The 26,676-nt window shown below is 44.8% G+C and overlaps 2 protein-coding genes across 2 annotated transcripts in view; one reads left to right on the forward strand and one right to left on the reverse strand.

Annotated features, from left to right (window-relative positions):
- The first annotated feature begins 576 nt into the window (after positions 1–576).
- On the forward strand, positions 577–16,511 carry acox3 (acyl-CoA oxidase 3, pristanoyl). The gene is made up of 19 exons (XM_060076749.1): positions 577–707; positions 1,294–1,481; positions 1,887–1,984; positions 2,416–2,551; positions 2,856–2,930; positions 5,099–5,188; positions 5,645–5,788; positions 6,060–6,148; positions 6,757–6,853; positions 6,990–7,172; positions 8,493–8,615; positions 9,225–9,345; positions 9,591–9,713; positions 10,139–10,252; positions 11,171–11,286; positions 12,418–12,592; positions 12,915–12,982; positions 13,453–13,539; positions 15,854–16,511. The coding sequence occupies exons 2-19, from the start codon at positions 1,341–1,343 to the stop codon at positions 15,971–15,973; spliced, it is 2,100 nt and encodes a 699-aa protein (XP_059932732.1). The 5' UTR covers positions 577–707; positions 1,294–1,340; the 3' UTR covers positions 15,974–16,511.
- A 2,894-nt stretch (positions 16,512–19,405) lies between these two features.
- htra3b (HtrA serine peptidase 3b) overlaps positions 19,406–26,676 on the reverse strand; it is a 10,324-nt gene continuing 3,053 nt past the window's right edge. Inside the window, exons 2-10 of the mRNA XM_060076758.1 lie at positions 25,222–25,321; positions 24,876–25,008; positions 24,310–24,399; positions 22,085–22,279; positions 21,857–21,889; positions 21,601–21,715; positions 21,320–21,377; positions 20,989–21,084; positions 19,406–20,534 (exon numbers count right to left, since the gene is read on the reverse strand). Of these exons, the coding sequence (XP_059932741.1) occupies positions 20,036–20,534; positions 20,989–21,084; positions 21,320–21,377; positions 21,601–21,715; positions 21,857–21,889; positions 22,085–22,279; positions 24,310–24,399; positions 24,876–25,008; positions 25,222–25,321 (1,319 nt within the window). The 3' untranslated portion in view covers positions 19,406–20,035. The remainder of the gene's footprint in view (positions 20,535–20,988; positions 21,085–21,319; positions 21,378–21,600; positions 21,716–21,856; positions 21,890–22,084; positions 22,280–24,309; positions 24,400–24,875; positions 25,009–25,221; positions 25,322–26,676) is intronic.

A 26,676-nucleotide genomic window follows, 5' to 3' on the forward strand; every position in this document is an offset into this window, starting at 1 on the left:
TGTGTGTGTGTGTGTGTGTGTGTGTGTGTGTGTGCCTGCGTGCGTGCGTGCGTGCGTGTGTGTGTGCGTGTGTGTGTGTGTGTGTGTGTGTGTGTGTGCCTGCGTGCGTGCGTGCGTGCGTGTGTGTGTGTGTGTGTGTGTGTGTGCGCGTGCGTGTGTGTGTGTGTGTGTGTGTGTGTGTGTGTGTGTGTGTGTGTTATAGAGATGGAGAAAGATAATATTTGCTTCAAACAATGGCAACTAACATATATTTGCATGCAGTTTGTGCAACAAAATGTACAAACATGACCTACAAAATTCAGTAGTTATAACACAGTAAGATCTCGCGATAGTGTTAACCTGTATGAACCTATATTTCAGAGCACTGATAAACTACATTGAACCATGGATACATTTTTAATAACCGAATAACACCGTCCTGTTTTACAGCATGTAACTGTATGGGTAAGGTCGTAATTTGTAGGAAAATAAACGGATTTATATATTTCACATTTCATTCCATTTATATAGCGCCTTTGTAAATACACAAAGAGATTAAACTATTAAATTCCACGGTCAAATATTTTTTTATGAATCAAGAAAATAAACAAACCGTAGCCCCTCTCACCGGTAGTGACGACACATACCGCAACGACACGCCGACCCTCAACCTCAGTCTTCTTTCGCTGTCTGCGACTGTCCTGTGTCAGTCCGCACAATTACCTCAGGTAAGGCAGGCCCACTTTATTACACGTTATTTATTCTTTATTACCAGTGACTGAATTCTGTAAATTGTTTTTTTGTAGTCGTTTTAAAGCACTCAATCCAACATTGTTATTTTATCACTCATAGCAGCAACGATTGTGTTTGTAGCGTAGAAACGGTCGACTGCAAGGGATGTGTGACAACATTGGGTTCTTGGGGGTAACTTTCCTGTCCATTGCGTCCATGGATCAAGCTCAGTTGTATTTATGCATCTCTAGACAGTCAGTGCGCTATTATGTGCACTTGTTGCCTCGGAAAGAGCTAATTGAACTTTGGACTGGACCTGTTCGTGGCACTGTTTCACGGACAGATGTGACCTACTACCTTTATATTGGGTCAGCTGTTAATTCAATATCTCTACAACGTCAATCTCCCTTTCATTCCTGGTTATACGAATAGGGAATAGTTGACTTTATACATGTTGACGACCTTTTGCCTTATAAAATAAATACATAGAGATATACATAAACATTTTCATAATGTGATCACCTATTAAAGGAAAAACAACCAAAATGCGATTTGAATTCATTGACATGTTCCATCTTCCAGAGTGCCTTGAGTGGAAGCCGTCGACAATCATCGTAGACTACCGTGTCATGTCCGGTCAAGCCAAAAAGATGGATCACATCGTGCCGGATCTCCCGCGAGGACCAATGGACGTATACAGGCAGAGGGCCTCTTTCAACTGGAAGGAGATGGTGCTATTCCTGGAAGGAGAAGATAATCTGGAGTTCAAGGTAGCCATGGAAATAATCGCCCACCACTGGGACATTTAAACATAAAAATTAAAAAAAAAACTATGAGTAGTAAAAGAGCATTACTGCATGATGCTGATCTTTAGTTTACATGTGATGTTCGTCAGAGGACATGCCCATTTCATTGTTGGTGATGCTTATAGCTTCTCTGCCCTTAAAAGGATAACAATAAAATTTCATATAAATACAGAAAGTGGCTTCTAGTCTTAAGTTGGACAATGGATGTCAGTAGTTGTACTGTAACTGCAGAAAATGACAAGGGTTCAGATTATCAATAAACCTAAAGGCAGACCATACGTTGAGCAATGCCAGTATTGGCCGTGGAATTCTGTGCAGGTTTGGGATTCTTCCGCTTCTGTGCATTGACATGTCGCTGTGTGTCTGCAGCGGTTGATATTCACAACGCTGGAGAATGACCCCGTTTTTGCGCGGCAAGCCGGGGAGGACCTCTCTGTGGAGAAGAAAAGAGAACTCACCTTCCGGAGGTAAACACACCGCCGGGCCTCTTATGTGTACAATCTACTCGATGTATCGAGAATTTTAGTTTGTGTGCCGCCGCGTGATCGCTCGCAGTGTGAACGCAGCTGAAGTGCGTGTTTACACTGCACTTGCATCATATTGTATGCACTGGTACACTTGTTTACACTTGATGTTAAATGCACACAAAGTAAATAAACACATTTGTATGTGTGCAATGCAAACATCTGTTGATAAAAAAAATGAATATCAAGTCAATATCCATTTACTTATAATTCATACTGTTTGGCCTGTTTGCTGTTAGGTATATTTGTCTTTAGCATTTAATTAGGCATACATTTTTTATTTCCTTAGCACTACCATCCATCCACACATCTACATAGTTAATCCTACTTGTTGTCTATGCATTGGTAATAATGTGAACTGGACCTTTTCACAGGGTAAAACAGCTCTTCCGTTACAACTTTGTGGACGAGGAGAAAATGATGGCGAACCCGTATATGATGTGTGTGTTCTCCGACTGCCTGAGCATGTACGACCCTGCCGTAATCCTGAAGTTTACCCTGAGCACTGAGGTGAGAATTTAACAGACAAGGAGTGTGTTCTACTTACACTAAATACTTAATTTGATTCGTCAGCATTTACCCTTTTCTAAAGGAAAACTTTGTTTACACACTACATCCCTTTTTCGTCGGAAATAAGACGTTTCATGATTAGATTTTTCATTTAACTTATCGTACACGGCCAAAACTCGTGAATAGTCTTTGGGTCAATGGTGGATTGCATTTGGCGCAATGTGACTCAGGCAGGCCGTTGTCTCTATTATCATGTAACCTCAATGTGATGGCATTCCCTTTTGTTCTTGTGCTTCTCCTCTAGATGTTTGGGGCAACAGTTTCCAATGCCGGGTCATCGAGGCACAAGAACTATACAGAGGGCAGCAGAACCATGACGGTAAGCTTTCTCTTTAAAATGCCCTCTTGCCCATTGTGAAAAATGACTTTGCTTGTTCTATCTGAGAATGAACCATAAGTTAAGGTTTCTTGATCAATTGGTGACGGCATTTCCAATAGAGGTCGCTCGCCCTCCCTCCGTCTCTTTTTGAGCCGAATACGAAAGCTTTGCCGAGTAGTTCATCAGGATTTGTTTGCTATTTTTGTATTTACTCTATTTATCCTAAGTAAATATCATCTGTTATCTAACAAGTCCTTCAGGTCCCATCTGCGCATCAATGTTGATGTTTCGTAATGTATTTTTCTCTCTTAATTGTTCTCTCTAATCGCTTGTGTATTCCCTTAACCTTCTTTATGGCCTTATTACGTTTTATAATTGATTGTGTCTCTTAATAAAGTTATTTTGACTATTTATTAGTGCTGTCAGTTAAACGCGTTATTAACGGCGTTAACGCAAACCAATTTTAACGGTTTGCGTTAATTTTTTTTATTTATTTTTTTTGTCTCAAAACAAAGAAGCAGTAGCCTGACTGCTATGTTCAAGGCAGTATGTTTGTATGTTCATCGTTTAATTGCACTATAGGCTTTTTTTTTGTATCTTCCTGTTTTGATCAGTATATGCCAATGTTGTTGCCCAAGGCAAGCCGATGCACTTCTCCATGTTGATAAGAGCATTAAAATGAGAAAAATTAATGGGACAAAGAAATCAAGGGATATTTAGCATAGAAAAAACATTTGCGATTAATCGTGAGTTAACTATGGCATTCATGTGATTAATCGCGATTAAATATTTTAATCGCTTGACAGCACTACTATTTATTAAAATTTTATTAATTGTAATCAAAGGGCCCTATCTTGCATCCGGCGCAATTGACTTGCTACACTGACGCGTGTGTCGTTGCTAGTTTGCAACTGGCGCAGGGCGTTCTTTTCCCGCCACGCGTCTGTAAATTAGGGAATGATCTTGCGGCCCAAGGGGCGGTTCGGCGAAAGGAGGAGGCGTGTTCTGGCGCAAACGTTCCCTGGTGCTATTTTGCAGTTTCAGAAAACAATTCCGCCACAGACCAGGAAATACTTTAAAGTCGGTGGCACGTTGTTCAGATGCTATTTTAAGGGCGCATGCATAAGGTTGCTTGTGCACCTCGCGCATACATTTTGCTTCTCTCATCTACCTAGCCACACATTCTTGGTAAATTATTTGGGAAAGAACAGCTGATACAGCGGTAATAAGTTGTAATTTTAACTCAATGCATCTGCAAACACCGTACAGCAAACACATATTTTCTTGACACAGACATCGTGTACGAGCCCATAACTTTTAGGATTGACGAGTATTTGATCGTGAGAAAACATTGTTTTACCGCGAGTGAGTGTTAAAAAGAATGAATGAATGCGGGCGCGCGTGTGTGTGTGTAAAATAATTAATGAAAGCGGGCGCGCATATGTGCGTCCATCAGTTTAAACACACACTAACTAAACACGTAATGCATAATACAGTCCATGGTATTAACAGGGGGGACACATGCATATTAGGAACACAATTCGATAACGATAATGCATACAATACTGATAAGAAACGATGTTGTGTTGCGTATATCATTTAATAGAACCACACTTACCGCATATCATATGTGTGTTAAGTTTTCTTTGCCAACATTTATTTGAGGACTCAGTGTTTCTGAAGTTGTGGAAGAAAACGCTATTTCATTTGTGAATCAGGCCATATTATTTGGCCATAAACTGAGCCATTTGAAGTTTGAAATTCATGTGGTCATGCATCTGTCTCATCGGAGACTGCAAACGCGCTGTCAAAATATCAACTCGTCAGATTGAAATGTGCTCATGGCTCTTAAAGGGGTTGGGAGATGGCACTCTCATTGGTCTATTGCACGTTACGCCCAAACCACACCTACGGGTAATAAGGCTACATCAGACCAACCCTTTTTAGATTTGCGCCGGGTGCAAGAGTCATTTATGCGCAGGTAAGATAGCAACATCGCCATAGAACCGCCCACAAAGCTATTGCGCTTGGCACTTCTCACTTGCATTTCGGACCGTTAAAATAGGGCCCAAAGTGTTCTATATTGCCTTTATGTTTCAAGCAAACAATTTCTTCATTCCTTGTTTATGAGATCATTTGAAGTAATTTCCACACTGGTTTCTTCACAGATGTTTGGGTGCTTTTCGTTGACGGAGCTGAGTCATGGCAGTAACACCAGGGCCATGAGGACCACAGCCACCTATGACCCCAGCACACAGGTGAGACAGCTAGCATGCAGGTGAGACCGCTAGTGCACTGGTGAGCCAGCTAGCACAAAGGTGAGCCAGCTAATGCCCGGGTGAGCCAGCTAGCACAAAGGTGAGCCAGCTATCACACAGGTCAGCCAGCTATCACACAGGTCAGCCAGCTATCACACAGGTCAGCCAGCTATCACACAGGTGAGCCAGCTATCACACAGGTCAGCCAGCTATCACACAGGTGAGCCAGCTATCACACAGGTCAGCCAGCTATCACACAGGTGAGCCAGCTATCACACAGGTGAGCCAGCTATCACACAGGTCAGCCAGCTAGCACAAAGGTGAGCCGGCCAGCCGCACCAAGCTGGCTATGGCCCAAGTCCAAAAAATATCTGGAAGAATGTACTGTGCGTGTGGAATGTATAGTCTGCAGCAAAATCGCAAACCTTATAAAAACACTGACTATCTTCTTTGCAGGAGTTTGTGATCAACTCTCCCGACTTTGAGGCGGCCAAGTTCTGGGTGGGCAACCTTGGGAAAACGGCCACTCACACCGTCGTGTACGCCCAGCTCATCACACCGGACGGAGTCTGCCAGGGCCTTCATTCCTTTGTGGTCCAGGTAGCCTTGCGGTTGCTTGTCTGTTTTGTATTGTTGACTAACTCACAGTATATTCCAGCCGTGATTGGGTTGAGCTGCGAGATGAAAAAGGTGACCGGGGTTCACCGAAAGGAAAGGGAAGACCAAACGTGGCATTAAAGGGCAATTAAATAGATTGATTATATTATTTTGTGTCCTTTAGTTGTATAGCATATTAACAACATTGTTTGTTAAAGGGGGTCGGATAAGAAGGGAAAACGCATCTGATTGCACGTCTCGGTTTCTCTCACAGGTCAGAGATCACAAAACATTGCTTCCTATTCCCGGAGTCCTAGTGGGCGACATCGGAATGAAACTGGGTCAGAACGGGCTGGATAACGGGTAAGGGTCCCAGGAGCAGGGGGGGGGGGGGGAGGAGGAAGTGCTACAGTTTGATATTTGAGAGGGATTTGGGACCATCTGTCTGTTGAATAGCGTGAGCACACACACTAGTTCACATTTTTATTCACAGTTTAATAAACACACCCAAGGCTTACCTATCAACTCGGACGTCAGTTTTTTGGTTGATGGAAGTTCTCTCTGATAAAGATTGACATAATTTGGATAAAGTGGACTTCCTGGGATTGCGGGCATGATGCCAGTGTGTGTATGTTGGCAAGTATTTATTGGCGTTCAGGTCAATCTTACTGGGTGTGGATATATTTATGCCCTTATCTGACTTGGAAGACATTAGCCATCAAGGTATTTGCCACCAGAGACACATCCTCAAACCTTAAATTAAGTTGGACCAATTGGATTGCAGGAAAGATGACAAGTTAGCATTGCTATGAGTGTGTGAATACATGAGATGCATGCAATCCTAATTGTCTGTCTGGGCAAAAAACGGGGTCCAAACTTCTACAACATCATAGAGTAGGATATGAAAATAAAACAGACTTGGAAGTAAAAAAAGATATTTTTTATTTTATTAATGTTTGAATTTTCCCCAGGTTTGCTCTGTTCACCAACGTGAGGATCCCTCGTGAAAACCTGCTGAACAAAACAGGAGACGTCAGTCCGGAAGGTCAATATGTAACGCCTTATAAGGTGGGATGGAGCGGCTCTCTTCTCTTCCATTCTGTCCTTTCTTTCTTCTATTTGTACAAATTTTCATTCATTTTTTCCCCCCCTTCCTCGTTTTCTCCCTGACGCTGTCCCCATCTCTCCCTCTCTGCCTCACCAGGACCCCAACAAGCGTTTCGGGGCCACATTGGGGGCCCTGTCCGGGGGCAGGCTGTTCATTCTGAAGTTCTCCACCAACAACCTGAAGCTGGCCCTCACCACGGCGATCCGCTTCTCCGCCGTGCGCCGGCAGTTCGGCCCCACAGACACGGAGGAGATCCCAGTGCTGGAGTACCAGATGCAGGTAGGGGCCACGGCACACTGTGGGTTAATAGGTTGTGTTTCTCCCACCCGGCCTTTACAGAATCACCCCCAACACAACATACTAGGGCTGAACGATGAATCAAATTCAAACAGGAATCGCGATGTAATCTAACACGATTCGCAAATCAGGCTGCGATTTTTTAGGGGGGGGGGATTTGTTACTGTTACTGACTCGAGACCAGTAAGGTCCATATTCATTTTTATTTTACAATTCAATAGTTAAATAAAGATGTTATAATAATAAGAGCAGTTTATAAAGGAAAGAGCAGTTTATATGTTGACTGCTTCCAATGTAGTGTTGGAATTACTATGAAATGATTGATTTCTTGTTTAGTGAATAATACAGAACAAAATAAACTTTAAAAAGAAAAATTGCATACTAGGCTCAATTTGATATCCCCCCAAATCGTTCTACGGGTAATGCTACTGCAGACCCTAAATTAGTGTAATGAGCGACACCGCTGTGTTTGTCATACCGTAACACCTCTGTGACAGGGGGCTCGGTAGTCAAAAAGACTCAAGCACACAAGTTCACCTTTGAATGATGCCACGTGCAAAGGACGCCCAAAATTTGCTCAACCCCTCCGCTCCTACCCACAATTTTTGGGGTGTTTTCACAATATCCCAACTAAGCTTCCTGTAATGGGTCCTGTACAACTTTCGTCTTTCTTGCCTCATCTTAGTTCTCAACACTAGCTGGGTCGGGGGAAGGAATGCAGAATTCTGCCTTATCCAATATGGCTAGCGTTAAAAAAAACTAAGATGGCTACTCGGTGAATAACGCTGCTCTCGTTTTTTGTACGCTGGGATAGTTTCCCATTGGCTATGATTCAAGAGTATTTACATCAGTCGTTGAGATATTCAACTATTTGCTAGTCATTGTGCAACCAGCCCTTTGGCAAGTAGAGGATATTGACGCAAACAAATTGACTCTGCAAACACAACGACCCAACGACCTGTTTGGTTTATTTAGTTGCTTTATTTGTTCTGCTGTCCAGTCTTATGTTTATCAACTGCCATCTCCTCCTCGACTGTATGTATGTTTGTTTGTATGCAGCTTAAAGCGCTCAGGCTTAAAGTGCATGCTCCGCCTTGTCTTCTTCTTTTTTTGGGCGGAGAACCAGCGCCACATATAGGCCTGGAATATGTACTACAGCTTTTCGACAGCTGTTTTTGCAATGAGTCCATCTTTACGGAGAAATTCCTGAAGCGCTGCCTAGGAAAACGGAGGGGGAGGATTGTTTTCGCCCGTGTGGACGGGGTCCTAGTTAGTGTCTCTCTCTCTGTTTTTGTGTGACAGCAATGGCGGCTCATCCCCTACCTGGCAGCCGTGTATGTCCTGAACCAGTTGTACGATTCCTTCTTCATGAGCTTTCTGGAGTTGCAATTGGGGGTGATGAGCAAGCAGAAAAGCGAGAGACAGGTGAGGAACCTAGGGCGTAGGGACCGAGGAGAAGGACTTTTGGTTGAGTGTGTTGACCTTTATGATCCGCGCTGAACTATTTTATTGCGTGGAAACCATGTATACACTAGATTAGATTAAATTAGATACAATTTTATTAATCCCCAAAAGGAAAATTGTGTTTGTTGCAACAGCCCAGCAGCAGTGGAAAAACACATGATAAAAATACAATACAATTAAAATACAAAGTATACTGTGTCTGTGTATTTGACAAATGTCTATTTGTATCCGAAAAAGTACACACTGTACTCGTAGTGTTTTTAGTCTGCGCAAAAAAAGTGGTTAATTGTTATCAATTATTATTTCTTATATTTCTTAGATCCCGCAGCACGTTCTTTTTTGTAGCTACTCCATTTCTTTTTTGATATAGCTTGATATTGATGGCGTGCTTCCATTGAGCCAGTCTCAAAGAAGCGTTGGGAAGAAGCATCCACATCATCGTGTGTGTGTGTGTGTGTGTGTGTGTGTGTGTGTGTGTGTGTGTGTGTGTGTGTGTGTGTGTGCGTGTGCGTGTGCGTGTGCGTGTGCGTGTGCGTGCGTGCGTGCGTGCGTGCTCCCTCCCGTCCCCAGGACCAGCTGGGCCGAGAGATCCACGCGCTGTCCTGCGCGGTGAAGCCCCTGGGGGCGTGGACCGCCCAGAGGGGCATCCAGGAGTGCAGGGAGGCCTGCGGGGGGCACGGATACCTGGCCAGTCAGTCACACTCACACACACTCACACTCACACACACTCGCACACCACCCTCCCCATAGAAGACGTGGTACCGTATTATGAAGGATCTTTTTTTGGGGGGGTTAGTATGAGCTTCTCTTGCTTCTTTCCTCTTATATCCATCTCTCCCTTTACATTCGCCCAAGGAGCAAATGTGCCATTTTCCTATCTTTTTTCTACATTTTTTTGTTCTTATAAAAATCCTAATAATCCTCCTCATCATTTAGTGAACCGGCTGGGCGCTCTCCGTGACGACAACGACCCCAACTGCACGTACGAAGGCGACAACAACGTGCTCCTCCAGCAGACCAGCAACTACCTCCTCTCCTGCGTCCAGGCCAAGCAACGAGGTCCGCCCCCCGACACCGACACGCCCTCCAGCCCATTGGGCGAGGGCGGGCCAATCACAGGCCAGCGTCTGCAACAGAGCACACCCCTATCTAGTTTTTAAAGCCCTGACTGGAGTGGTAATAATAAGACACTTACAATGGCGATAAAATGCCCCTTTTTTGAAGAGATTCAAAACAATATCAACTGAAAGACACATTATAGTAGTCTTATATTTCAAAGCATACAAATGTAGGCGCGGAAAAAAGGTTAACATAGGTCTGGCCGACATCAAAACCAACTTTAAAAAAAAAAAGCATGTGTTTTTAAGTGATGCTTTGAGAGAGTCCTACTGGGAGACCATAGGCCCCCAGATCAGTAGCTAGGGAGACGTGAGATGTAAGACCCGGGGTCCAGTAGCCTCACTGGTTGTTTTGTACGCTTTCAGGTGGAGGACCCATCCAGTCTCCCATGGGGTCCATCAACTTCCTGGACGATTACGATGTCATCATAAACCAATGCTTCGCAGCCACCACTATGGAACAGTGCATGGACCCTGCAGGTAGGGTGCCGCGTTGACATACATGCATCCCTTTCATCTGTATTTATTTATTCCTCATTTCTTTTATTCAAGGCACTATGTCATCTCTGCCGCTCAATCGAAACACTAACAAAACACATGGTTTGATGATATGGTGAAGTAGTGTGGGATCATGGGAGTTGTGGTTCATTTCAATGAAATAGGCAAGTAATATTGCCTATTATTTAATAAGCTTCAGCTGTAGGTAACAGGAATTAAATTGCATGTTAGCCCAGCACTGTTGGCTACTGTATATTTTATCCACTCTATATTACCCAATAAACAGCAATGAACTTCTGGATTTACATTTTCTAACTTCAAAGTCATGTCCATCACATATGCAGCCGAAGTTATGCCGCTTTGTCACTAGGGGGCAGCAGTGTAACTAACAGTGTCACTAACTAAGAACTACAGTACGATTCTTCCTCTTGGCTCCAGCTGTGATGTAAACGCAGTCATTAACAGCTATAATAATCTTTATAATAACAATCTTTATTTATACAGCGCTATTCTAAACAGAGTTACAAAGTGCTTTAAAGAAAAAAAAAAAGATAGAAGGCAAACAGCTTGCTATGAACAATCCCAAGATGATTACAAAGCAAGGTTGAGTTAATTTACTCCAATCTTCACACTAAAGAACATCGAGTTCAGATTGTTTCTGTGTGTCCCGGTTCTCTCTGTGTGTACTCAACCGTCTGCGCTCTGCTGACCGCATCCTCCTTATTGTTTCCTGTTTGTACTCTAACCCAAACACCCTACTGTGTGTGTGTGTGTGTGTGTGTGTGTGTGTGTGTGTGTGTGTGTGTGTGTGTGTGTGTGTGTGTGTGTGTGTGTGTGTGTGTGTGTGTGTGTGTGTGTGTGTGTGTGTGTGTGTGTGTGTGTGTGTGTGGACACTAATAGTGCCGCTGGCGGCCTATAAGTGGCTGGTTTGCTTCCTTCTCGGGGAGAGCCAGACGAAGCTGGCTCAGGAGAAGGCTTCTGGCAAGGACGACTTTGAAGCACGCAACAACAGCCAGGTGACTGTTTACACACACACACACACACACACACACACACACACACACACACACACACACACACACACACACACACACACACACACACACACACACACACACACACACACACACACACACACACACACACACACACACACCCTGTATGTTGGAGTTAATAATAATAGAGACATTTGGTACAACTCAAAATGTCATTCTCTCATTCTTTTGTTTTTTCTTTGGTTTTTAATGGAACTCCTTTTACCATCCTAGTGTTTAGTCTGCTCCGTCCCAGCCCTGTTGTCTGCTTGAGAGAGGATAAAGGGTTGATGAGAGGGAGGGAGGGAGAGGGAGAGAGAGAGAGAGGGAGGGAGGGGGAGAGGGAGGGAGGGGGAGAGGGAGGGGGAGAGGGAGGGAGGGGGAGAGGGAGGGGGAGAGGGAGGGGGAGAGAGAGAGAGAGGGCATTAGTCAGTTCAAATGAATGCCCAATTAGAATTAGCACATGTTTTTTTTAATCTTGAGGCAGCAGCCTGTTATGCTGTGATTGGACATTTAACACACACACCCACACATGCGCACAAACAAACGCAGACTCAAGTGTGCGCGCACGAGCAGAGACTTAGTTTAGCTTATCTTGGCTTTATTGGGAGTTGAGAGACTTTGGGGCCCTGTAAAAGCCCCGGGCTTTATCGTGCTTTATCTCCGTTAATGTCGTCCGCCAACGGATGTCCTGACGAGAGTCAGATGGTGGGATGACCACATCGCGTGTGACGTTTGGCGTGGGGCGTCTCCGATCAGGAAGAGGGGGATTTATGCAGTTTGTGAAGTGATCGAGCAATTCCCAACACACACACACACACACACACACACACACACACACACACACACACACACACACACACACACACGTGAGGTTAGTCAAGGATTTGGTCCTCAGCCAGGATAATTGGGCCCACCTTAATCTATTGTGGAACCCCATTATAGTTATTCAACCTTATGCACACATACTCATGCACGCACACAGACACAAACGCACGTTATCAGGATAACGGATATTTATTTTCACTAAGATGGTTTTTCCCACACACATGCACACACACGTTCACACGCTGTTTCTAATAACAACCCACCCTCTGTGGATTCCTCTTGCAGGTGTATTACTGCCGTTCCCTGGCCCTGGCCTACATCGAGCACATGGCCCTCCAGAGTTACTGTGCGATACTGGAGTCCGATGATACCCCGGCTGCCCTCAGACCAGTGCTGACCAAGCTGGGCGCTCTCTACGGCCTGTGGACCCTCAGCAACCACATGGCCACACTCTACCAGGGTCAGTTCCAGTGTGCTGTAGTGTGTAGTCAGAGATGTGTATCAATTAACCTGGTACTGCTAGCATTGGACCAGCGAGAGTTAACTGACCCGTCGACGCTAGCCAGCTAGCTAGCTAGCTTAAGCCTGCCTGGTTTTCTCTTATCTATTGAGTGTGCTCAGTAGTCGCTACAAAAAACACATTTTCAAGTGTTTTAAAGATTTTGTTTTAGGTTGGCTTTTTTATTGTGCATTCTCAATCACTCAAAAGACATAAGATGCACTTTTTGTTTAAAAGTTAAATGACTCAACTTAAATTGTGTGTGTATGTGTATTCTTCACAGGTGGATATTTCTCTGGAAAAAATGCTACAGAGTTTGTCAACACAGCCATCCTCACTCTGTGCACCCAGGTACAGAAAGACTCTTTTGTCTCCTGTCTCTCCCATATCTTATTTAGTTGACTTTCTTTCTCAACATTGACATCAACAGAAATGTATTAGTACAAATATCTATATATTTTCATTCAATGACTGAAAGTGAATAATAGTGAATACATTTGCAGTCACACACTAAAAAGTGTTTTTCTTCAACCACCTTGGAGCTCTGCGTCGATTAGCTCCAAGACTCCTATATCTCACTCTCTCACTCCCCCACTCTCTCACTCTCACTCTCACTCTCACTCTCTCACTCTCTCACTCTCTCACTCTCTCACTCTCTCACTCCCTCACTCACCTGCTCCCACTCTCTTCTTTATTCCGCTTCCCGCACCAAAACATTGACGTCGACAGAAACACAGAGACAAATATGGTAAACACTAGAAAGTGGTGTCCCTCACACACACGTTCAAAGCCTCCTCTCTGCCTCTCCCGTGCGTCTCCAGCTCAAAGACGAGGCCGTGGCCTTGGTGGATGTCGTCGCCCCTCCGGACTTCATCCTCAACTCTACCATCGGCAAGGCTGACGGCAATGTAAGAACCATCCTCCCTCCCCCCCCCCCCCAAAGATTAAAACCTAACCCGAGCGTAAACATGGACCTACTTGAACCTTGAAAGGTCAGTTTGTTGTTTGTCATGTGGTGAGTGTAACACAGGGTGATTCTGAGCAGTGGATTCACTTGTGACATGACAAGCAATAAATAAGTAAAAGGCGTTATTAGCAAATATGTCAAATTATTAAAAAGAGGGAAGACTAGCAGTAATATGCATAACTGGACAGCCTTCTTGTGTTGCGGCTGGTGTTTTATTTTTATAAGGTTTAAGCACAGGCTGGCCAAAGTCTTGCTATCCTCCTCGCCCACTGTATGGTATTGGAGAGCGGACATGTTGTTTACACGTTTGTGTCTTTATGGGAGGATGACTGCTGGGACTTATCTCCCGGCTCTCTCGCTCTCTCCGTCTTCCAGGAAAACCACTTTACACACAAACATTCAGACCTCTTAAGAGACATACGCACACACACACACACACACACACACACACACACACACACACACACACACACACACACACACACACACACACACACACACACACACACACACACACACACACACACACACACACACACACATTCAGGGTTTAGCTGTGTTTTTATTACTGGAAGCTAATTTATTAGGAATGTGTTTTTCATTAGCTCGCTAATCACTGTATATAAACGTTGAGGGCCACTCAAAGTTTATCAGGACGACCTCCCTAAAGAGGGTTCCCAGGGTTCTCAGGTTAGGGAACATCCCCCTACATCCAACATGATATTCTCTCCCCTCTAGGTGTGTATGTGTGTGTGTGTCTCCAAAGTAAAACATCCATTGTTTATTGTGCATGGCTGAGTCTGTGATGATTCAGAGGGAGGTGTTGTTTGTGGTGTCCGGGAAAAACTCCAGTTTTCTCCCCCACCCCTACCTTTTCCCCAATCTCCAGGGAACGGAAAACTAACGCTTAACAAAACACTCCAAAACAGGCCCTTTCTCCCACAACATAAAGTCTCCTTACACCTAGAAATAGCTCCCTTCCTGTCTCGGATTGGAAAGGTAAATTAAATGAGAACGCCAATGGCATTCAACCTTGTCCACTTCACCAACTTAGCGTCTTAATAATTAACCTTGATTCTCCCACATTGCCGATCCTTAACCTTCCACGATGGTCACTCCCCTCACCTTTTTGTTTCCTTTGTGGTTACTGCCCATGATGGGAAAGTTTCCTCACCAGAATCACGCGCACCCATTCCCTCATTGAAGGAGCTCGGTAAACCGCTTCCCATGATCCCGCTCTGTTCAAAAATGCTTTTGACACACTTTTAAATACAAAAGTAATGCATAGACATTACAGAGACAAGGGTTCCATGTTGTGTATAACCGCGAGCTCACCACCCAACCATGATCTTTCTTTAACTAGCTTTAAACACACACACACACACACACACACACACACACACACACACACACACACACACACACACACACACACACACACACACACACACACACACACACAAACCCCACCTCCAATAATGACTTAAAGTTAATACAAGCCAGATGCACACAAGCCAGATGAGTGTCTGTCAGCATCTGGAGCTGGGCCTGGCAACACCCTGTGTGTGTGTGTGTGTGTGTGTGTGTGTGTGTGTGTGTGTGTGTGTGTGTGAGACTTGAGAGGTCGCCGTGGGGACAGGCTTAGCACGCTGAAGACGACGCCTGCCGGAATATTGGCGTCAATAAGCGTTAGCGGGAATCAGGAGTGTCCTGTTCTTCTTCTCAGTGCAGCGCCCGGCCCCGGCTCTGGCCCGGGGTCACCATCGCTATGTAGGTGGGGACAGAACAACAACGGCTGGGTCTGTGATAACTGCTATTGTTGTCTGGGATTAGTTTCACTCGACATGACACCATGTTTGTTGGACATGACCTCGTCTGACGTACGGTCTAATCCCGCCGCGGGGTCCATACAAACGGCTGACAGAAGTAGATTTAGAGTGTACTACTTCCATTCCGTTTTGATTTTTTTTGAGACTTTGGCACAGTTCAGTGGCACAGTTTCACCAGAGTTGGCGCTGTTGCTGCGTTTATCTTTTTACTGTTTGGTTCCAAGATTCTCATTGGTGCAGGATGCAGGTGCAAGATTCATAGCTACACTTCTAAAGGCTAATCTAACTGTGTGTGTGTGTGTGTGTGTGTGTGTGTGTGTGTGTGTGTGTGTGTGTGTGTGTGTGTGTGTGTGTGTGTGTGTGTGTGTGTGTGTGTGTGTGTGTGTGTGTGTGTGTGTGTGTGTGTGTGTGTGTCCCCTCCCCCAGCTGTACAAGAACATGTGGTCGACGGTGTTGCAGGGTAAGGAGGTGCTGGAGCGGCCCTCCTGGTGGAAGGAGTTCTGCACGGACAAACCCGTGGTGGGGTCGCTCTCCGCCAAACTCTAACCCCCCCCCCCCTCCACCGGGGCCAGTACCCCGGCCCACCCCTCGCTCAAGAGATTAACTCCTCTATTGGTTTTAGAACTAACGACCTGGATTCTGCACATTACAATCTAAACTATTGTGATGAGGTGATGTTAATTATTATTGTTAATTCGTTATTTTTGAATCACATTTGCGCCCGTCATTCCATGTTCATGCCAAACCCAAACCTTTTGGATACGATGGTACTATATCAATATACACTTGCCTTTGAAGGATTTACAATTCTAAATGATTGACAAAACTATTTTAATGAGTCAACGTATTTTAATAAGGGATTTAACCGAAGCACATACAATGCAACCCAAGCAGATGTATCGATTTATCCATTGATAGATATCTATCTATCGATGTATAGGTATAGAGAGGCAGCCACAACAAGAGAAATCTCCACCTTCCTGTCCCTCTTTGTCTCGACTGGGTCTGGTTGGTAGTGTTGTTTTACTTTGTCTATATAAATATCTAGGAAAATATTAAATAAAGAATATTATCATGACAACCATTTATTTTTCATTATTCCATTCTTTCTTTTCATGTGCCCCTTTTAACAATGAATCTGTTCTAAAGTTGAAGTAGTTAATGCAGTTGGTCAGCTAGGTACTGTTTCTGACTAATACCCCATATATGTCGCAACATAGCTAAGCTATTGTCTTTCATAAATCCTTCTAAACATATTTAGTATTGGTAAACTAGTATTAGCAAAATAAATAAAGCTAAAAAATATGCTTAAAAGAAGGATCTCCAACTTTTTGGATTGGGGGGGGGGGGGGGGGGAGGGTAGAGAGGGAGGAGAGAGGGAGACAGACAACCGTGAATTAAATATAGGATGACAAGTTTAAAAGAAGCAGCTTGCAAGACCAGGATGTATGATGGATACCGTTATATAGTGCTTGTCTCAAAGGACTTAAAAATACAGCTTGGATTTGGTGCACATGTTTCTTTTAAAGAGACGGCATCACATCCATTGTTAAATGTAATACATGTAACCAAGGTACCATATAATCCAAAAATGAAACTCTTGACAATTTTTTTCATCTTTTTAGGAAAATGGTGTGGCGTATCGTTTCATAATGTAAATGATACACGGAATGCAGATTTACCTTTTTGGGATATCTTACAGAAAAGTACTTGTTTTCACGGGGATACGAGCCAAAGATAGGACATTCTATATATTATCAAAGCCATCAGATGGCTTCATGTCTGTTTTCCTTCCAAACGTTTCCTGTGGCTGTCCTCCTAAAAAGGGGACAAACTCATGGAAAAACTCCTGCGGCCACTTCAAGAAGCTCCTATGTTTATCATAAATAATTGAAATGAATGTGAGTCAAAAGATCACGTTAAGCATAATATTGGCCTGTGATTAAATCCAAACAACGCTGTTGATACGCGACAAGCTGAGAGGGGTTGATCAAATAAATGGATGGGGTCCGTGAGTGCACTGAAGACTCGGTTCACAGTCGAACTCCCAACCGCCCGCAAACAGTCGGCAAATTTTGTCCCCAGTCAACATCTACAACCGATCCTGGATCCGTTCTAACTACACTGTGTGGATACACAGAACACAAAAGGAGTGCCCCTACTTTAAAAGTCCAGCATACCACTCATGGTAGATTATAGCGTATTGTTTATGCGCACAGCACAGTATAGGCCTTTCTGCAGTCCATTTGTACTACCCGGAGCTGGGATGATTCATCTCAGCGTGTTTAGGTGACTGCCAACTCAAATATGTGTTTCTGGTGCAGAGCGACTCTTCTGAGTGGATATTGCCCTGGTTCAGCTCATGAGAGGCTGCATGACAGCTGCAAAACACTGGGGATTGGGAAAGGCTTCAGAGAAACCTGATGACACTTGAGGATGATACACGGTGATATACAGTGATAACATGAAGCTATATAATTGACTATGAAAACAATGAACGACCAACAGTAGACTAAATAAATCGGGGTTCCTCGGGAAGAGTAAAACAATTTGTCTTCCTTGTGAACCCAAAAGACTGACTAATGAGAAGTATGAGATGGGCTGTCGGTGTGGAGTGTACATATTTAATCATTATGGAGCGTTTTCCACTCGAACAGTAGGGCTAAACATGACATGAGATGCGCACAAAATCGTAAAGCGGGAGAGGCTGATAAATGTGCGATAAATACTGTGGCGGAGTTTACAGTAGGGCGTAGAGACACCGCCACCAAATAAGGAGAGAATATTGTGTTACCCGGAGTTTTGAATCCCCATGTTGAAATCCATATGGGCTGAGCTTTTAAACGCAATATCAGTGTATCAGTGCAGGTGGTGATGACTTCACACGCGCACAACCACAAACGCACGCACGCACACAAACACGCAAATGCACACACACTCTCACTCTCTTTCTCTTATCTGAGGAAATCATATTCATAAAAAATGATGTAAATTCTTCTCTGTAAATGATGACAGATGAATCGAGGCATCAGTCAAATCTGGGTAAAAAATAGGTTCCATAAAATGCTTACATATAGGAATTAATACTGGATTACGAAAAGACAAAATAAAGCAAAACAAGGGTAGTAGAGTACAATTTCAGCATATTGAGAAAGTGTTGGGCCATTTACGTTTTCCATTTGAGTTCCATTAGACACATGAAATAAAGTCTGGTTTACAAAGGCACACCGAATATGCTAGTCTATTCTCCATCAGTTCATCTCAAATATGTCTTACATAGGCCTACGTTAAATTGTAATATGCTTATGGTTAATAATGGGAGATTTTGGTATTTTTTCCAAATGCTATTTGGAATTTGTATCAATCCTATATAGAGCATGAATCTGTTCTTGGCCTCGTTCTAAGAGCTCAGAGGGGGAATAGAAGTATTTTGGTCAGGGAGGGAGCCCGTGGTTAACTGCTCAGCTGACTCAGGTATTCCACTGGCTTCTTCCAAGACCTTTTTACCTCTATACTTTGTAAAATAAATCTGAAACCAAAAAAAAGTATGTCAAAACCTACAAATCAAAAACATACATTTCAGCATCTATCTTCTTTTCTATACTCTGGTGCGCATTTCTTGAGCTGGGTCTCTCCGCACTGTTGCATCATCATGGTATCCTGGCCAACACAAGTCTAGACAGAATATATATTGTAGGTCATTGTTAATGGCAACCAAAACGCTCGAAAGCTGTCATGTACAAATCTCTGTAGGATGCTTACAGTATGGACTTATAATGTCCCGAGTGTAGCTATAGAGGAAACACATTGAGTGGCTATTTTGCTGTTATTTAGTTTGGACTGAACTCCAAAAATACATTGATGAATGGTTGAATGTATACCCTCTCCGTTCAATCTTTGGGTCCTAGATATAAAAACTCAGGACTATGGCTAACATGTGTGTGTCAGGATGTTACAAGACTTTCTTCTGGAGACCAATTTTATTAAAATGTTTTTATTTAAAAAAGCAAAAGTATGACAAAACATTTGACAGTTTGAGTGTATAATCTTTTCGTGCTAGAAGCACAAGTCCAAGACACACAAACAACAAGACAAATATACTCCAGCAGTAGTGAGTGATGAATCGATTTAGGTTTTCACGTTGGCATAAGAAACAATAACAGCATAACAGTGTTGGGAGCTTAAAAATGTAGCTCACATCGGGCACTAAAAAGGATTATAATGTTGAACTCCTCTTTTTGTCGGGTGGGTCGAAGACAAACTTGCATGAGCGAATAAGACACATAATAAAAAACAGACTTCTAAATAACTCGTCATATTTATAATGATATTTTAACCATGCTCAAGACTGTCACCACCCAAACCAGACTGCAAAACACTATATCTTATTTGTTCTTCTTGGCTTTTGGAACCATTTGTGATCTTTATCTTGACGTTTTACAGCATTTTGTTGTTTTTTTATAAACATACTCCTTATTTCTTCCACAAAAAGTTCCCTCGGGATAAAAATCGTCACTTATCGTAAAAACAAAGCATTTCAGCACCTCGGTTCTCGCGTTTTTTGTTTAAACATCAGCGTTGGACCCGTTTCTTATCCGGTGGGTCGTCTTAAGGGCTGATTAGGGTTCCACGTCGACACAACGCAAGGACCACGCAGACGCTTTGACGCAGTCCAGAACCTGTTTTGGTTCTGCGTGGGGTTTTAGCGAGCGGACCAATCACAGCTCTTGCTGCTGCGTCGCCTTGACACAAGGTTAACCCTTTTGGGAAGCACACGTCAGGCCCTTGCGCTGGACGCAAGGAGGGTCCGCAGCGACGTAAGGGATCCGTAAACCCCCTTGCGTTGCGTCGGCGTGGAACCATAACTGAGCCTTCAGAACCAAGATGGCCGCCGTCTCGGACTTCGGCGTCTCCGCGGCGACGGCGCGACCGGCGACCGCTACTGATGATGACGTCGGGCTCGATGTTGAAGAGCAGGTCGTCGTTGCCCCGGCGGACCTCAAGCAGGAGGGACGACTCCTCCAGCAGCGCCCCCTGCAGGTCGGCCGTGGTCAGCAGGGGACGGCCGTTCAGCTTCACGATGATGTCGCCGTCCCGGATACCGCCCCTGAGAGGTGGGGGGAAGAGAGAGGGAGAGAGAGAGAGAGAGCGAGAGAGAGAGAGAGCGAGAGAGAGAGAGAGAGCGAGAGAGAGAGAGAGAGAGAGAGAGAGAGAGAGAGAGAGAGAGAGAGAGAGAGAGAGAGAGAGAGAGAGAGAGAGAGAGAGAGAGAGAGAGAGAGAGAGAGAGAGAGAGAGAGAGAGAGAGAGAGAGAGAGAGAGAGAGAGAGAGAGAGAGAGAGAGAGAGAGAGAGATGAAGAGATGAAGAGAGAGAGAGAGAGAGAGGATTGGTTCGGAGTGGATTTGATTACATTGGGTACGATGCGCTATGGTGTCTCATTAGTCTTATTAAGCATTCAGGTCATGTGACTCCGGGGTGATGTTGTTATGTTTTACAATACGGCTGCTAAATGCTTCCTCAACCAGGGACTGAGCCAATCACAGCAAAGGAGGGACCACGTACTTCTGTGCGGGGGATTGAGCGACGACCTCATGGACATAAATCCCTTTGGCCACCTGGGGGAAGTCAGGGTTCTGCTGCTTCAGCTCCTCCACCAGCCTGATGCGTACACACACACACACACACACACACACACACACACACACACACACACACACACACACACACACACACACACACACACACACACAGACACGCACACATGCATGCACATACACGCGCACACAGACACACACACACACAAAATACAAAAAATAACTTTTTTTTTACAGAAAACCATTAAAATAATTGGGTACAAATAAAAGTCCCGAATGTCCTGAGTGGCTTCCCTTACGTGGGTGTAATGGTCAGCATCCGAATTCCGATGAAGCGCTTTTTGACGGATCGGACCTCTGAGGTAGAAAGGACATTATTTAGGGAGGCGTTGACATCCAGTACACAGGGAAAAGGGGAAAGGGGAGAATCCAGGGAATGTCTGTCTGTCTGTCTGTCTGTCTGTCTGTCTGTCTGTCTCTGTCTGTCTGTCTGTCTGTCTGTCTGTCTGTCTGTCTGTCTGTCTGTCTGTCTGTCTGTCTGTCTGTCTGTCTGTCTGTCTGTCTGTCCGTCCGTCCTCACCTTTGCTGTGCTTGTCCACCGACTCGTTGAGGAAGCGGGTGATTCGGTCGGAGGGGATGGCGAACGAGATTCCCGCCGCCACCTTCAGGGTGTTGATCCCGATGACCTCGCCATCCTTCAAAATAAAAGCCCCCCAAAAAACAGACCCAATCAAACAACGATCAGAGTACCATCGACTAGTATTGGGCAGATTGGGTTCCCATTAGGAGAATTGTGAGAACATGAGCACACAGTTAAATTACTTCAAAATACTCACCAAGTTGACCAAAGGCCCTCCTGAATTTCCGTACTACCAAAGAAATAAACAAAACAAAATAATATTATATTTTATATTAGTGTTATGTATGGCTATATGCGCAAACACAAACATATATTTTTTTCTTTGACAACAATGAAACTAAGAATGTATTATGTATGAAATGTAATATTGAATGAATATTAGAAAGAGAGAGAGCGACAGAGCGAGAGAGCGAGAGTGTCTCACGTTGATGATGGCGTCGGTCTGTATGTAGTCCATGTCAGAGTCTCTGATGCCCAGCTCCTTGCCGTCCCTCTGGGCCGTGCTCACTATCCCCGTGGTAACGGTGTTCTGGAGGGCGAAGGGGCTGCCGATGGCGACCACAAACTCCCCCGGCCGCAGGTCAGCGCTGTGGCCCAGCGATAACATCGGCAACCTTTTCTGATACACGACGGCGCAGAAGAGATGGCGATTATTGAATGGACGTATTGCATATGTGTGTGTGTGTGTGTGTGTGTGTGTGTGTGTGTGTGTGTGTGTGTGTGTGTGTGTGTGTGTGTGTGTGTGTGTGTGTGTGTGTGTGTGTGTGTGTGTGTGTGGTTGTGTGTGTGTGTGTTTGTGTGTGTGTGTTGAACAGCTCTGTGTTTTTTCCCCTGTATTTGCCTTTGACTGTAACTACCAGTCAAAGGCAAAACTGTCAAAGTCACAGTTAGACGCTTGCAACATTTTGAACTCCAATCGCGCTCCAAACTACTTAAACCTCCCTGCTTGGCTTGAACCAGCGCCAGACGACGCCAACTGCCAAATAGCGTGCAGGGCTAGTGGCATCCCCTCCGCACTCATTTTAACCATCAGGAACCTAATTGACGAGCAATAAGGACAAACGTCGCACCAGTTGAGGAGCGTCCAGCTGCAGCCCGGGAGCCGGGGCCTCTTGTGTGCCAGGGGCTTTTTTCAACGTTTTGCGTCACAGTCGGCCCCTAGATGCCCCAGTCAAGTTTCTCAACATACGTTTTTTTCCTGCCACACCACAGGCCCTGGCTCCGGGGCTGCAGCTGGATGCCATCGCACCAGTTTGAGTTCAGCTTCTCGAGCCCTGCTGTCGAGGGGTCACGGAAGTACACGAGGGGGGGGGGGGAACAGTTCTGCGGTGCAAGGCAAGAGAGTGATGTAGCTAAGTTAAAACACATGCTCGGGAGGCAGGTGACCCGGGGAGGAGAGAATGAGCAAAACAGAGGGCGTCTGTCCGGGACATTCTTCATAGGTGGACTATTTTCCCCGTTGTTGCCGGGTGGATTAAACCTCATTCCTCCCGCTCCTACAGGGAATACGGTCTGTCAGAAAAGGCTTTCGGTATCACCGCCTATGCTCTGAACCCCCCCCCCCCCATATGTGTGGAGCCGCGGAGCGCACACATGGACCACCGGACCATTCCTGGGATTCTTCCGTCGGGGTGTAACTGCGTCTCGCAGTTGCCGCGCCTTATTAACACAGCCGGCAGCGTGACAAATAATGTAACCACATGGCCGTCCCTGGTGAAACCGGGGGTGAAATACGCCACATTTGAGGGGGGAAGAAAAAGACGAATCCCCTCTGCCGAGGTCGAGGTGGCATGTTTTGACGGCTCCACCCAGGAGGATCCCCCGAGCTAAACGTGTCAGGGAGACAGGCGAAGACAAAGAAACATGGAAACGTAGCAGCGCTAGACACTAACACTCTCGGTCCATGACGGCAACCCTTTCCACTGTTCGAAAATACAGACAATCGTACTGTAATAACACTGAAAAACACGACATCCATGATGACTACATCACCCTCTTTATTTGCTAGCAGTGGGTTGAACTTTTTAAGCTAGTCGTGAATCAAATGATTCAAGACTATCTGGCAGCAGTGCCCTGTCTTTCTCCATCTTTTGGCTTTTCAGATTCTGTTTCGGATTAAGGGTTTTATCGTTTTATTTAGTATCAAAGCAGAGAATTACAACACTCATACCAATGATCTCGCTGCCAAGGTTTTCAATCCTTGAGCTGTGGGAACAGCTCACATTTTCTGCTCTATGAATCTATGCAGCCTAATCATACATTTTGGATTCATAAAAACATATATGGTGGCTGCGTGTCGGGCCACCAGAACCATAATTGCTCTGTCTCCCACATGCTAAACTTACTTTACATTGTGCACATAAAGACTATGATTTTACACAAGAGAAAATAAACAAAACTGTGAATCCCTGCCTAAAACCGTATAGGCCTACCTTTGTCCTTGACTCTTCCATCTCCACCTAACTTCCTTCCTGCAACTATTTTAAGAGGTTTTCCTCCCACACTGGTCAGCCTGCACAGACTTCAAAGTGACCTCTGTGTCATAGAGTCATTTATGAAAAAGCGTGTTGCACTTTAAATGAAGTCACCCAATCTGGCAGTGCAGAGACCTACTTCGTCCCGCAACATGACATCGGGGTCTCAGCTCACCGATGGGTTTATTTTGATCGTAGCGATGTCCGACTTTTTGTCGATGTCTTTGATATTCGCCTCGTACACATCGCCGTCGCACATCTGGACCTTGATGAGAAGAAAAACAGGAAAAGGAAACGTCAAACATCTCACAAACTTACAGTGGACCGTTGTTTTGGGGCTCTATCTACACACTTGCAATGTTCAGTGAACTGTCCTACAGTACATGCCTTGATGGTTTTCAGTCTCGATTGCAAGTTTCTACGGATATAGGATTAAACGTTAACGTAAAATAGCTACACATTTGGAGTATTTCAACAACACTGTGATTAACCTTTTGACCCAGCTTAAATAAATCCATTATATTGCTCTGATAACTGATCACTGTGTATGTTTTTCCCTCTCATGTGTTGAATAGAGAGGAACACACACATTGGTTACTGCTCAACCGATTTGCTGTTGATGATTGTTTACTCATGTGCCTTCACCTAGCAACCATCTTGGTTTCCAAAGATTCAACCATGCCCTGACACAGCAGGTTTTTAGAACCAAGATGGCTGCCACAGGCCGCAAACAGCCCGTACCTTGAGCTGCTGCTGCCCAGACAGAGCAGAAGAGCTGGAGACCACGTGGGCGTTGGTCACGATGAGGCCCGTGTCGGACATCACAAACCCGGACCCGCTGGACAGGGGGACGTTACGGCCGAACAGGGGGTGCCTGGGGGGGAGACGTCGGGGGGGGTGAGGGGGTGAGGGGGTGAGGTCAGGGGTCAAGTTACAAGGCTCAATGAAGGTACAAGAAAAAAAAACGTATGCCTTGGTATTTGATATGGCACGGTGATGTAGTGAAAACAACGTAGAAATAGATCGATAGATGAAAGATGTAGAGCGTAATGATGCATGCTCGGGTGTCATTGAAACGGGTCCGTACCTGAGGAACAGCTCAATGTGAACGACGGCCGGCGCTATCTTCTCCACCACGTCGGCGATGAAGTTGAACTTGTAGCGGGGACTGGTGGGATGGGATACACCTATACTGGCAGGAAGAATACCGCATTTGAATGGCACTTTTAAGACTCGAGTCAAAATGGACTGCATTTATATAGCGCTTTTTTGTAACACGCTCTCCCTCCTGAACTACTCCGGCCCAATTCAAGTGCATGGAGGTTTGGACAAAACAACGAATATGCTACATAACCTGTGGTCTGTGCAATGTGACCTGAACATTTTGTAAGGATAGCTGACATTTATTCAGAGAAAAGTTAATTGACAATACTGACAAAACCTGAGCTCCCCCTCAAAATACCTACCTGTGTGTGTGTGTGTGTGTGTGTGTGTGTCCATGTTTGTGTATGTAAGTATGTGTGGGTGCTTGCTTGTGAATGTGTGTGGGGTGTGTGCGTAATGAGGCAAACATGGTGAAATTAGGATTAGTGGCCCTGGAACCACAGCCCATGTTTTTAGACCCAGCCGGTACATTTCCTAGAGACAGTGATGACCGTTTCCATTGCAACTCTACAAGTAGACTAGGTCTGAGAAGCTCAGAGATTCAGTTCCAACCGCATGGTTTTTATTACGTATCTGTCTAGGTAGAAAAAGTGGGAATATGGAAACATCTGCTTCCAAAACGTGCCGAGGTCTCCTGAAAAGCGTCCATTTGCAGAAGGATTGCAGGTTTTCATGCAACACATTGATGCAAGACCCAATTGAGACCGATGTGTCCAGAGATATTTCCAGCACCTAAGTGCCCCTGTTAAGCGATTACGCAAACAGTTCAGTTACACTCACTTAACCAGAAAACCAAATGACTTACGCCGTTATCTCTCTGCTTCATTACCACTAAGCTCTTGGATCACTAAAAACGCAAGCTCAGGACCTTTTCTATCCAGTCATCTATTAGATGCCGCGGTCTTGGCTGTCTGCCCGGAAAACCGAACCCGCAACAGTGGTATACCGGTCGACCAGTAGTCAAAGCTGCTTGGTTTCGGCTTCGGAATATCTAGGAAAATGTAGCCTGGTTTATTTTTTAGATCAAAGATGAACGGCTCCTCAGTTGGTAGGAATGACCCAGAAAGAAGAGAAGTGGAGCTGGTTTGTTCAAATTTGTCCCAGTAATTACCAGGACTTTTTTCCGGGGCCGGGAATAATGACGGTGAAATAATGATATGTGTGAGATCTTATGAAAGCGGCGATGAGTGACATGAGGTTGCAAACGGAGGATGCAAGAGGGTCAAAGAAAAGCTCAGAAAAAGAAGAAAAACAGGGACTGGCCAATTTGGAGCATTATCGTCAAATCTGCTGCAATCTCTATTGGGCATCATGAATACACAAAGTAGGAATTAGGGAGTTAAGGGGTTATAAATAATTATAAACACTCTGATTTCCA

This window comes from Gadus macrocephalus, chromosome 17 (assembly GCF_031168955.1).
Source record: "Gadus macrocephalus chromosome 17, ASM3116895v1".
NCBI classification, from domain to species: domain Eukaryota; kingdom Metazoa; phylum Chordata; class Actinopteri; order Gadiformes; family Gadidae; genus Gadus; species Gadus macrocephalus.